At 39.8% G+C, this 13,182-nt stretch overlaps 1 protein-coding gene across 3 annotated transcripts in view; it reads right to left on the bottom strand.

Annotated features, from left to right (window-relative positions):
* Positions 1 to 4,167: 4,167 nt before the first annotated feature.
* Positions 4,168 to 13,182, bottom strand: part of SC5D (sterol-C5-desaturase) — a 28,773-nt gene continuing 19,758 nt past the window's right edge. For all 3 annotated transcript variants that reach the window (XM_081541635.1, XM_081541633.1, XM_081541634.1), the window contains 4 exons: positions 10,062 to 10,279; positions 9,165 to 9,297; positions 6,951 to 7,051; positions 4,168 to 6,610 (listed from right to left, as the gene is read on the bottom strand). In XM_081541635.1, coding sequence (XP_081397761.1) covers positions 6,155 to 6,610; positions 6,951 to 7,051; positions 9,165 to 9,297; positions 10,062 to 10,271 — 900 coding nt within the window. In that variant the 5' untranslated portion in view covers positions 10,272 to 10,279 and the 3' untranslated portion in view covers positions 4,168 to 6,154. The remainder of the gene's footprint in view (positions 6,611 to 6,950; positions 7,052 to 9,164; positions 9,298 to 10,061; positions 10,280 to 13,182) is intronic.

Raw genomic sequence — 13,182 nt, 5'->3', positions numbered from 1 at the left:
GGCCCAGAGCTAGTGTCGACCCACTGGGGCCCAAGGGGACACAGGGTTAGCACTGACCCCCTGATGGGTGGAGCCAGATCCCAGTCTCTGGAAGCAGGGCCCTCTGGTTCTGGGGTTGGAGCTGGCCACAGTTGGGCAGGGCTAGGGCCCAGGGAGTCCTGGGACTGGTGCCCCACTGGTGAGTACACTGGGGCCTGACAAAGCTGGACAGAGCCACGATGGTCCCAGGGCTGATGTCAGCCCACTCCTTGGTGGGGGGTGACAGCGAGGAGGCTGTGGCCCAGAGGCTTCTGGTGATGGTGTCCACCCACTGGTGGTTGAGTTTGGGTCCCAGGGCTAGTGTTGTCTTGCTGGTGGTTGGGGCCAGGTCCTGGGCCCCATGGTGGTCTGGGCTGAGTCAAAGGGCAGCTGGAGGCTCAGGGGATTCTAAGGCAGCTGGGCTGCTGGGAGGTGGCATCATGTCCCCACCCAGCTAGCTGCCTGGCCTGTGGCATCTGGGAATGGTGCTAATCGGGCTAAAATTTAACAAGATAATGCATTTAAAGGGCTGTGTACTAGGTATTGCACAAAGTCATTACTCAATCTCCTTGAAAATGGAAAATACTTTGAACTGAATAATAATGAAAACACAATCTATTGAAATTTGTGGCTTACAATCACAGCAGTCCTTAGATGGAATTTTGTGGCTTTAAATGTTTATATTTGTAAAGAAAAAAAACCCAAATCAATGACATGAGTTTTTACCTTAAGAAGTTAGGGGGCAAAAAACAGATAAACCCAAAACCAACAAAAGGAAATAAAAAGAGGCAGAAATTAATGAAATTGAAGACAATCAATCAATCGAGAAAAACCAACAAAGTCAGAAGTCGGTTCTTTTTCTTGAAAATGGTATATCAAAATTGACAAAGGAAGAATGAAAAACCTCTGTCTATTAAGGATTTGAATTAGACTGAGAAAGACTGAAGGCAAAATATGTGAGGGGTTATCCTCGGTATAATGACAATAACCATAGAACCTAGAAAAAGGAGTTCAGCACAATTCACATGAATAATAGGCTCTGTTAACATTCAACTGAGTGTTTCTAACTTATTTAATTGTATTAGGTAGGCAGTACTTTCATCAACCAAGATCATACAATCTGCAAATGGCAGAGACAGGACTCAAAACTTTAACTCAGAAGCTCAGATCTCTATTAAAATTCCTCTGAGATGAATTACACTCTGCTGCTGCTGCTGCTAAGTCACTTCAGTCATGTCCAACTCTGTGTAACCCCAGAGATGGCAGCCCACCAGGCTCCGCCGTCCCTGGGATTCTCCAGGCAAGAATACTGGAGTGGGTTGCCATTTCCGTCTCCAGTGCATGAAAGGGAAAAGTGAAAGTGAAGCCGCTCTGTCGTGTCCGACTCTTAGCCACCCCATGGACTCTATAGTCCATGGAATTTTCTAGGCCAGAATATTGGAGTGGGTAGCCTTTCCCTTCTCCAGGGGATCTTCCCAACCCAGGGATCAAACCCAGGTCTCCCTCATTGCAAGCATTTCTCTACCAGCTGAGACACCAGGGAAGCCCAAGAATCTGGGGTGGGTAGCCTATCTCTTCTCCAGCGGATCTTCCCGACCCAGGAATTGAACCAGGGTCTTCTGCATTGCAGTAGTTCTTTACCAACTGAGCTATAAGAATTTTTCTTTTATTTGTATTCAGAGCACACTGTTATGTAATAACGCCACAGAGTCATTCAACCCCCTAATCGGTATTCATATTACTAATTCACGTAGGGTCAGATCCAGGGTACTGGTGGGTTTTGCTTCCAGTGGAAGGTATGACTGAGTGAGAAAGAAAGGAGCAAGTTTATCCATGATGTGGGGACCATCTTTGATTTCTTTCTACTTCTCCTGACTCCTCCAAGGCACTCAGCAAATGTCAGCTATGAATAAATGAGAAATGAGTGGTTGGCTAAAAAGTCAACATTTAAGATCCTGCAGATTAAATATTTGTACCTAATGTCCGTGTTTGGCACCTAGTAGGGGTTCATTAATTATTGAAGAGGATGACATTTCCACCATTTTATTAATTCATTCAGCAAAGTATTTATCAAACTTCAGCCAGGTCTTGGGCATTCAGTAAAGACATATGGTTTAATATAAGGATGATCCACATGTGGTTTCTACTTTATGTAAGAATCTGGGTGGAGTCTAGAATAAGTTGGATACATGTAACAATGACAGATGATAGAAAGCAGTAAATGCTGATATGATTGTCACTCAAGTGTTTTGAGTTTGAGGAAGCTAGGAAGACAAAGGAAGCTCTTTCTCCTTCAAAATAGTTTCTCCAGATATCCCTTTGTCATGCTCTACTTGGCAACCTCATAGCCTCAAACTTCTTTTCTCACTGAATTTATCCCAAATCTTTGTTCTAATTTGTCTATCTCCATCTTCTTCTCAGACATTATCTCTGTTGAAATAATCTGCATGCACTGTAAACTCCGTGTGTCAAAAACAGAATTCATAATTCTCTGCCAATCTATCCTTGCCTTTTTGAAGATGAGAGAGAACACACACACACACACACACACACACACAATAAAGGGCAGTGAGGAACAGGGAACTCAGCATTCAGAGACAAGGACAACGACTCAGTGTGTCTTCAGGCTTTGCAATGTGCTCTATACTGTCTCCATCTATTTCCCAATTCCTACCATAAAAGGGGGAAATGTGATCCTTTTCCTTTCTAAAACAAAAATTCACTTATTCATTCATTTGGCTGCGCCTAGGCTTAGTTGTGATATGCAGGATCTTTGACTGTGGCATGCAGGCTCTAGTTCCCTGACCAGGGATTGAATCTGTGTCCCCTGCATTGGGATTGTGGAGTCTAAGCCACTGGACCACCAAGGAAGTCCATTGATTTTCCATCTTATAACCACAAGAAGTTTCAAAGGCAAGTCTTTCACTTAATATTCATGTGGGAAGGAATTTAGATCCTCATGTCCATGAGCAATTTCTGAAAGCCTCTAAAGGAAAACAGCATGATGTGGTGACTGTGCATAAAAAACACTGTATTACTTAACATAATACTGCTTAATAGGATTAGAACTTAAGAGAGGCAGCAGGGCAGAGACTAGTTTACTACTAAGATCTTTGAGGAAAGTTCCCTCAAATTATATTCTTCCTTTTCTATTAGCTACACAGTATTAAGAGTCTAGAGGAAACTTTAACACTCATAATTGAAGTTATGGAATTAAGAGCACTGAGACATCCAGTGAATGGATAACTTGAAATACTTTTGAGCTCATTCATTCCTGCAATACCTTTATTGCAACCCTCAAAAAGAGGAAAATAAATTACATGGGCATGGCAAAATGGCTAGCTGGTCAAACAACTGGTGACTCTGTCCTCCCAGGAACACAGCTGGACACATTTCCCAGAATCCTTTCCAGTTAGATGGGTCACGTGATAAGTTTCGTCCAAAGTAACATGGGCACTCAACCCTCTTCCCCTGCTGGCTCCTTCAACAGAGAAGACTTTGTAAACTAGGAGAATAGCAGAGCCCAGAGATGGAAGGAGCCTGGGTCTCAGGTGACTGTGGAAATCTGTTCACCAACCGGAAACACCCATGCTGGAGTTTACAAGAGAGAGAAATAACCTCAGGAAAGTTACCAGCTGGGTTCCAGTGTCCTTACATCAAGGACTTTTACCTGATCAAGAATAAAAGCTCAATAAATATTAGCTTTCATCATTTCGGGAAACAAAGTTTACTTCTTCTTAATTCCCTTTTTTTTTCTCAGGCGGAGAGGAAAACAGGGACCATGGGGATTAGTGAAAAGCATTTAGATGCACTGACCTGTTACAAAATACTAAATGATATACTGGTATGCTTAAGTGAAGCAACACTGTAACAATAACTTAAACAGAAAGGAAAAAACCAAACATTTTCTTCTGGATCCAAAGCATTAAATTTTATGACTGGTGTCTTGCTAAAAGAATCTAATAAAAGACATGAAATATAAAAAAAAAAAAAGTTACATTCCCTTCTCTCTTTCTCCCATTGATAGCAAGCATTTGGAGATATTCTAAAAGTTTTGACAATCCACATCACTTCTGAGGTTTCACATTGATATAAAATTTGTACAAAGAATATTTTATGCTTTTATAATATTTAACTGATACACTTTAATAACAGTCATAATCAACTTTTATTGTTTTACATAGATAGATTAGACAATACCTTTGCAAATCATGTTTTCCCAACATACTTATATTACAACACATGACATTTCTTTTTTTTTTTTCTAACACATTTCCTTTATTGTCTTCTTAGTTATTCATAAAAAAGGAAATATCAGCCAAAATTCACTGCTGCTGCTGCTGCTGCTAAGTCGCTTCAGTCGTGTCCGACTCTGCGACCCCATAGACGGCAGCCCACTGGGCTCCCCCATCCCTGGGATTCTCCAGGCAAGAATACTGGAGTGGGCTGCCATTTCCTTCTCCAATGCATGAAAGTGAAAAGTGAAAGTGAAGCCGCTCAGTCGTGACCGACCCCTAGCGACCCCATAGACTGCAGCCGACTAGGCTCCTCCGTCCATGGAATTTTCCAGGCAAGAGTACTGGAGTGGGGTGCCATTGCCTTCTCCGCCACATGACATTTCTTAATGAACATTATCTGTGAAATCTTTTCACAGAGGGAGTGGGAAGAAGTAAAGAAACAGGAGGGTATTGAAATAAGATTTCTAAACTAATCTTCAGTGATAGGCCTAAAACATTTGGCAATTATTTCCTTTTATAGAAATCACAGGATTGTAAGTTTGAAACATATCAAAAGTGCAGTGCATCAATTTATTAAAAAAAAACAGTAGCATTAAATATATTACCTGGGCATCAGATTTCCCTTTCTACATATATTCAGGGTCACATCATTTTATACCTATTAAATAACAATTGAAAACAATAACCATCAAAATCTTTAATCCCAGATCTGGATTAAATCATGGCAGTACTAATGTTTTCTAAAATTCCAATGTATCTGTTCATCAGTAAAACCTAACAGTTGACGATGTCGCCAGAGAGTAAGTTTTCTACGTGTGGAAAGACAATAACCTTGTAACACCTGCTATTAATCAGGTTACTGATCTGATAATACATTATGATTTTTTTAAACCTATGTTTCTACTTGAACAAAGTACAAGTTATCACACCAACACAGTAAGTCCCCTACATACGAACCTCCACGTTTCTAACCTTCAAAGTAGAGAACACGCGCTCGCATACCTAGTGTACATGGTCACGTGCGTGCATCCTGTACAAGTGGTTGTACTTTTGTGTGCTTTACTGTCCAGTGCTGTGTAGTATTTTTACTTCAAGCCCAGGATGTCTGAAGCAAGCATAAAAGCAGTGCTGATGTGGCTGGTATGCCCTGTTGCTGGTGATCCTGAAGCTCTTCCATCTGCCACCTCCTAGAGTTAGTAACTCTCCTCGCCCGTGTGCCATCTGCTATACTATACTACTGTGCTTCCCAAGGTACTGTACTGTAAGAGTAAAGGTGTTTATTTTTTGTGTTTGTTTTTTATGTATTATTTGGGTGAAGTCTTATAAACCTATTACAGAACAGTACTATATAGCCAATTGTGTTGGTTGGGTAGATGAGCTAACTTTGCTGGACTTATAAACAAATTTGACTTACAAACATGGCTCTCGGAATGGAACTTGTTTTTAATGTAGGGAACTTACTATACCAAATACTTAATCATTCCTGATACGAGGAACCATCCTCATATTAGTACTTCTTTGTTATGCCGTTTAGTCTTGATATCATTAAGCACAATGAATTTTACTTTAATGAATATGCACAAATTAAGGCAAAAGGACATAGCCCAGTCCCCTTAATAATTTATCCTCTTTTAAAAAACTGTTGAGGCTACACAAATTACAGATCTGCTGGCTAGAAAGATACAACTTGTCCCTTAGACCAACATCCAGTATTTGGAGCACGAGGTTAAAATTGTGGTACACATGGCATGTTCCGTTGATCTACGATTATGACCATTCCTCAGCTATACCCACAATACTGATTTTTCAAATGATACTGTTCACTTGCTATGCCTCCCGCAGTAATGTATGTAGATTATTTTTCCTTGATTAAAATTTTTTAATAATTGGGAAATAATCTACTCAGTCTTTGTACACTCTCCATTGGATAATTTTTCATTTTTATAACCATTTCCTCCATGGCTGGTGTGCTTTTCTTCTGCCATTTTCTTCACATAATTAAGAGGTCCATTCCCCTCAAAGGAGGTGGGATTTTTGAATGAGCCTCCAATTCTATCCCACAAAGTGAAATACTGTCCATAATTATAGTCAAAGAGCATATGGTGGTCTGTGTGATGAGCCGAGCCGTTAATAAAAGGCTTTAAGAGCTGGGGAACACGAACATCACCATCGTGAATGGAAATTGTCCAGATATTGACCAAGATGTACAAGCCTAAATAAACTACCTTGTGTAACGGGAAGATAAAAGGATATATGTGGTAAGGCAGACTCTGAAGGAAGCCATCCAGAGGGTGAAAAGCGTGACTTGCAAATGGAGTTGGAATCTTCCAGATGTGATGAGGTTTGTGTAAGCGCTAGAGAAGAAAAGACCGTGTTAATGCCACAGACTCTACCCAGTGCAACATTCCACTTAGCTTTTCATGTTCATGGTGTGGGAAATGACCTATCTAAAAAAATCCTGTTGAATTTAGCAAATTACTTTAGAAAATCCCCAAGACAGTAAGATTTTTAGCACAGCCCTTGCGGATTCATAAAGGATACTAACAAAATGTACCTGGTACCTATCATGACTAAGGCTACTTAGGTATTTAGTAAGTTTAGAGGAAATTCTTGAAAACGAGACAGGATTTATGGTTATCCACTGCTGAAATGTGTCTTTTCTCTCTTCCTCTACAAATGAGTCAAGCTTATTACCTTATATACAAGTCTATGATGAAGGCCTCTGTGAATCCAGTAGATCAGCATGTCAGTGAAGAAGAGAAAGGACAAGACACTGGCAACGAGTTGAAACCAGCCTACGAGAGTCAAAAGGATATGGCAGAATCAAGATTCAGCTCCTTGGATCAGCTTACTTTCCCCCTCCCCTTAATATATTTTTTAACTTTTTACTTTGTATTGGGTTATAGCCAATTAACAATGTTGTGATAGTTTCATGTGAGCAGTGAAAGGACTCAGCCATATATATACATGTATCCATTCTCCTCCAAACTCCCCTCCCGTCCAGCCTGCCAGTAACACTGAGCAGAGCTCCCTGTGCTGTACAGTAGGTCCTTGTTGGTTATCCATTTTAAATACAGCAGTGTGTACATGTTGATCCCAAACTCCCTATCTGTCCTTCCCCCACAGCAACCGTAAGTTCATTCAGAGGTTACTTTTGACAAGTCCATCTAAGGAGACAAAACAGGATACTACACCCAAACACTGCCAACTATCTGCTTTGTTAATTCAATACATCACAAGCTCCATCTCCTTTGACTCTAGGATCTGTTCATTTTCCTCTCATAAAAACTTGAAGTGTCCTACCTAAAATATTTCTTAATTAAACTATGACGATACTTACAAAACAGCAAGCGTATACTCCTATGGTATCTTTATTATTTAAATGCTGGAGAATAATGTTATTTATTTTTCCTTTCATATTAATCTTCATAACACACATCTTTACATATTTTCCCTCCTCTGCTTAGAATTTTATTTTCCACGAAATACCTTAAGCCGTGGTATCATGAGCATTTACTCTGTAATCCAACTCCTTCTGACCTTTCCAACCTCATCTACTCATGTACTAATCAGCCTGGTTCACTTAGCAACCTCCCAACACCTTCAGAGTCTTGCCTCTGTATCTTTACTCAAACCTGTCTCCTTTTATTTTTATTCATAATTCAGCCCGCCTTCCAAGGCCGAGGCAATTCAGCACCCTACTGTGTGACTTCTGTTCCCTCCTTTGAAAACTAAACTTTGACGAGGAGAGCCGGGGTGCTGATGCCAGCAAGCTTGGATTTCAGTCCCAGATCCACCCCTTACTTGTTAAGTGAGCTCAGCAAGTTACTGAAACTCTTCTGTACACTTAATTTACTCACCTCTAAAGGAGCATATAGTAGTACCTACCTCACAGGATTAATGTAGAATAAGATGGAGTGATGACACGTGAAAAGCTTAGAACTAAAGCTGGTACATGTGAACAACAAATTTTAACTATGTACTATTCTTACTTTCTAATACTAGATACTAGAAATGCACCTTGATGAAGTAACTCCAGAATTTCACAAAACTTTAGGTTAGTCACTGTAGCACTGTTTATAATAGAAAAACAAGAAACAATCTCAAGATCTAAAAAGTATGGATCACTTAAATAAAGTTTATTTAAACGGATATTTATGCAATGTAATTCTAAAACTAATTGGCATGAAACTATGGGCATAAACATTGGCAAGAAAAAAAAAAATCAGAGTCCAAACCAGCATGCATAGCAAGGGTTTCAATTTTGTGATATAAATAATGATGGGTTTTTTAAAAAAAATAAGTGATGATAGATTTTTTTTAAAAAGTCTGTCTTCTGATTTTTTTATAAGTATCGATTACTTGAGATTTATTTTTTTTGGGGGGGGGATGCTTGAATTCAATATAGGTAATAGGAAACAAATTCAAAGGTCTAGCTCTGATGACGCCAATCTTCTCCTGGGCACAATCTCATCTACAAGGAAGACTTTAAAGTTGAGATGAAATTAAAGAAATGCACATATGTGGCAGGACATGAATGAATTAAAGTAGAATACTGAAAACAAACTGGGCTTCCCAGGTGGGAACCTGCCTGCCAATGCAGGAAACATAAGTGATGTGGGTTCAATCCCTGGGTTGGGAAGATCCCCTGGAAGAGGGCACGGCAATCCACTCTGGTATTCTTGCCTGGAAAATCCCATGGACAGAGAAGCCTGGTGGGCTACAGCCGATATGGTCGCAAAGAGTCAGACATGACTGAAGCAACTAAGCATGCACACATAAAAACAAACTGAAAATTTTTTTAATTATTTTGAAGAAAAGAGGCAGATTTGACTCTTTCAAGAAACCCATCTGTGCCTGAAGTTTACACTATATATGGAAACTCTTACACCATATATGGAAACTCACCATATGGAAACTCTCCTATGCCGTCATAGAGTTTGCTGTAACCTCTCACCTCTAGTAGGAACAGTGAAACCGTGGGGATGCTCATCCATGGCATTGACTGGACAGAATGCATAATCTCTCGAGAGACTTGATTCTGAAAATGAAGTTTCCAATACTTACAAAGCACAGAATCTATGTTAAACAAAACTAGCACACAATTTTTCCAGATTGGATTTTGAACGTCTCTTTTATATGAAGGCACTTACCTCCAAACTGCTTCTACTAAAATGTTACTGTTTGGGCAGGGGTGTGTAAGAAAAACATTCCTTTTGCAGGAAGCAAGTGCAACAAATATTTTAAATTCTAAAACTTTTTCCCCCGTCCTACAAAATCTCTATTCCAAATTTCTGTTTACAGAATAATCATTTATTTCATAATTAACTTCCATCCCCAACCCTCTCTACTTTTATTTCCCTCGCTCTTTGCAGTGACTGACAAATACAAGTAACTGAAACAGCAAAGTCACTAAACAGGTCTGTATCTGCTGAGTCTGGGCTATCTAGTCAAAAATCATATACACAGCAAAAGCATATTTCAGTGTGTGAAAGTTTAATATGAAAACAATTATACAAATATATACATTTATTTATTCATCACTATTAGCAAAGAAATTCTTGTCTATGTGTCTAGCAAGACCAGGCTTACAATTAAAAAAAAAAAAAGTACAGTTTATTTATCTGTTTAAATTAAAGAAAGGAGAGAGAGGACTAGTTCTTCCAAAAATATCCCATTTGGAGCTGGTTTTAGAAACTCTAAAGGTTATAACCAGTTTAATCTGAAAATCTCACAAATATTGATACATCACATTGCTATTTTTACTGTAATAGTAATTAAACAATAGATAAGAAAACCACTTACCTTTAAAAATTGTGGGTGTTTCATTAATAAATGATCATAGACAAAATAATAACTCAGTGTTGCAAAGAAGAAATACAGTATATAAGCACCGAGATTTGTTACAATCAGGAGAGTGATAGCTTGTCGGAAGATGTTGTCCTCTGGCCATGTGGCTGGATATACGTACGGTGTAAAAAAATAATAATCTGCAATACTGAGTACAAGATCCATCGTAGCCCCTAAAGGATAAACAGGTAACAACAATTACTTTCCCATGTTGACATTTCTCAAAGCAAAAATTTTTCAGAAAAACTATATATGAAGTTCCTGCCTTCATAAGCATATGAAGTACAAGCCTGCTGCTACTACAATCCTGTAAATGCCATCATTAGAGCCAGAAGGAGTCTTCAATGTCATCTCTGGAGTAGGGCCCAGTCTCTTCATCTTATACGTGGGGACACCAAAGCTCAGTGAGAGAAGCTGGGGCCCACAAAACTTCTCCAAGGCCAGGCTGATGGGTGGCGTTAAGTTCAGATCTAATTGCATCTCAGTGTTGGCCTCCACTATATCCTATTGCCAGAGGACATGGTAATAGCTAGCATCCAAATAGTAAAGGTATTTAGATAAACGGCTTTCTCCTTCAGCTACAAGTTTCATCAACATTTTTCTCCTAAAAGGATTCATATTTCAGAGACTTTGGCTTCTGTCTTTTGCTGAGACTTTAGGTCAATTCCCTAAAAGGGATCTATGTTGTGACCACAACCATAAAAGTCAGAGCCTATTTTTGTGACTGACCCGAACTCTCACTGATGGAACAAAAGATGTATTCTTGACACTGAAAACTAGAATACATTTATTCCCCCCACCCCCGCCACCCGCCTCCCAGCAGTCAGGGGTGGGCAAACTGTGGTCCCACAGGGCCTGAACCCAGTGCCTGTTTCTGTAAAGAAGCTTTGTTGAAACACAGCTATGTCTACATGTGTCTATTATACTGTCTACAGCTGCTTCTCTATACTACAAAGTCAAGGTTGAGTCACTGTCACATACACAGCATGGCTCACAAATGTTTATTATCTACCCCTTGGAAAGGAAAGTATGCCAGCTCCAGTTCCAGATGCTTAAACTTTGAAAAACTTAAGTTGAGTCTATATTCATGATCCTGCATATATTATTCAGCAAATTCAAAGTCATCTTTTGTGGGCTGATTACTGACTCCATCACTGACGATCTATTTTCTCATTCTTCACTGCACTGTTGGTAGTGAGAAATGTGCCCGGTATTCTAAACAACCCTCATCTAAAATTAAGACTTTTGAACAGCAACAACAAGAAAAACGAGTCCGAAAATTGCCATTGGGTTTTCAGTCTCTTAAAATCAAATTCTAGAAGTTCTTTATTTATTAGGGCACCCCACTCCAGTACTCTTGGCTGGAAAATCCCATGGATGGAGCCTGGTAGGCTGCAGTCCATGGGGTCGCTAAGAGTCGGACACGACTGAGCAACTTCACTTTCACTTTTCACTTTCATGCATTGGAGAAGGAAATGGCAACCCACTCCAGTGTTCTTGCCTGGAGAATCCCAGGGACGGCGGAGCCTGCTGGGCTGCCATCTGTGGGGTCACACAGAGTCGGACACGACTGAGGTGACTTAGCAGTAGCAGTAGCCCCTTGTTTGTGATATGAGTTGCAAGCATTTTTTCCCACATTGACATGGAAGAAAATTTATAATCAACTAATACAGATACCAGACATTGACATATATCCTTCATCATATATTGTTAATTCACTCAAACAACAATTAAGTATCAAGAACTACACGAGGTGACGAGCATACAAAGATTAAAAAGATTCAGTCTAAATCCATTTTCAAAGTAAGGCAGCTATAGGAAGGAATAGTTCTATCAATACAAGTGCTACAATAAAGGTTGTTGTTTTTAGTTAAGTTGTATCTGACTCCTTTGGGACCCCATGGACTGCAGCCTGCAGTTCTTCTGTCCATGAAATTTCCCAGGCAAGAATACTGGAGTGGGTTGCCATTTCCTTCTCCAGGGTATCTTTCCGACCCAGGGATTGAACCTGCATCTCCTGCATTGGGAGGTGGATTCTTTACCACAGGGCTACCCAGAAGCCCTACAATAAAGGTACATATATGCAAACTGTACGAAATTAGAAAAGACAACACAACTATCTCCTCTTACAATAGAAGGCTGTACAGTGAAGTACTTTGATTTGGGCTTTGAAGGACATTACCAGAAAAAAAAAAAGCGGGGGGGGGGCAGGGATAATTATTTCAATTAGAAATAACAACTGCAAAGGCATGGAAAGACCATGGTACATTCATGGCTCATGGGATGTGGCAAGGTGGATGCTTAATAGAGTGACAAGGGTGAAGCAGAGGGAAAAAAACGTTGGAAGATGAACCTGGTAAAAGGAAACTGGTGTCAGACTGCTTTTGCTATTGGATCCGGTGCCCCACTAAGGAATTTGAACTTTCCCTCACACATGACGGAGGAGACACGAAAGACTTTCGATGAGGAAAGAGGTATAAACAGACCCATATAAAAACTGTTGTGTTAGGAACGTATTGTACTGATGAGACGCAGGGAGACTGGTTGCTCCTAACTAGTGTGGTACACTAACCTAGAGAGGATGATCGCCTGACCTCAGACAACAGTTGTAAGAATAGACATATTCATCAGAGGCTTAGAAGTCTAATGCAAACTATTATACAGAAAGAATAAACAACAAGATCCTACTATATAGCACAGGGAACATATTCCATATCCTGTTATAAACCATAATGGAGAAAAATATGAAAAACCACCATCAGAAACTAATAAAACTTTGTAAATCAACTATACATCAATTAAAAAAAGAAATCTAAGATGATTGTGAGATTTTTACCTTGCCTGAATGGATGATGACATTATCAAAATAGGGAATATTGTGGAGCTAGTATATTTGGGCACAACAGGAACTTTTGGGGTACAAGGAATAATGGGTTCAGTTTGGATCTTAAGTCTAATTGCTGTGGCTCCTCTGGACTCCGGGATAAAAGCAGTAGACTACATGCAAACATGAATCTGAAGATCAAAAGAAGCCTAGTTGTTGAAGCCACGAAGGACAGAGCAGCAGGGCAAGTAC

This window comes from Giraffa tippelskirchi, chromosome 11 (genome assembly GCF_054371585.1).
Source record: "Giraffa tippelskirchi isolate mGirTip1 chromosome 11, T2T-mGirTip1v1.2.pri, whole genome shotgun sequence".
NCBI classification, from domain to species: Eukaryota; Metazoa; Chordata; class Mammalia; order Artiodactyla; family Giraffidae; genus Giraffa; species Giraffa tippelskirchi.
The sequence above is the reverse complement of the archived record's forward strand: the minus strand, read 5'-3'. Positions and strand labels throughout refer to the sequence as shown.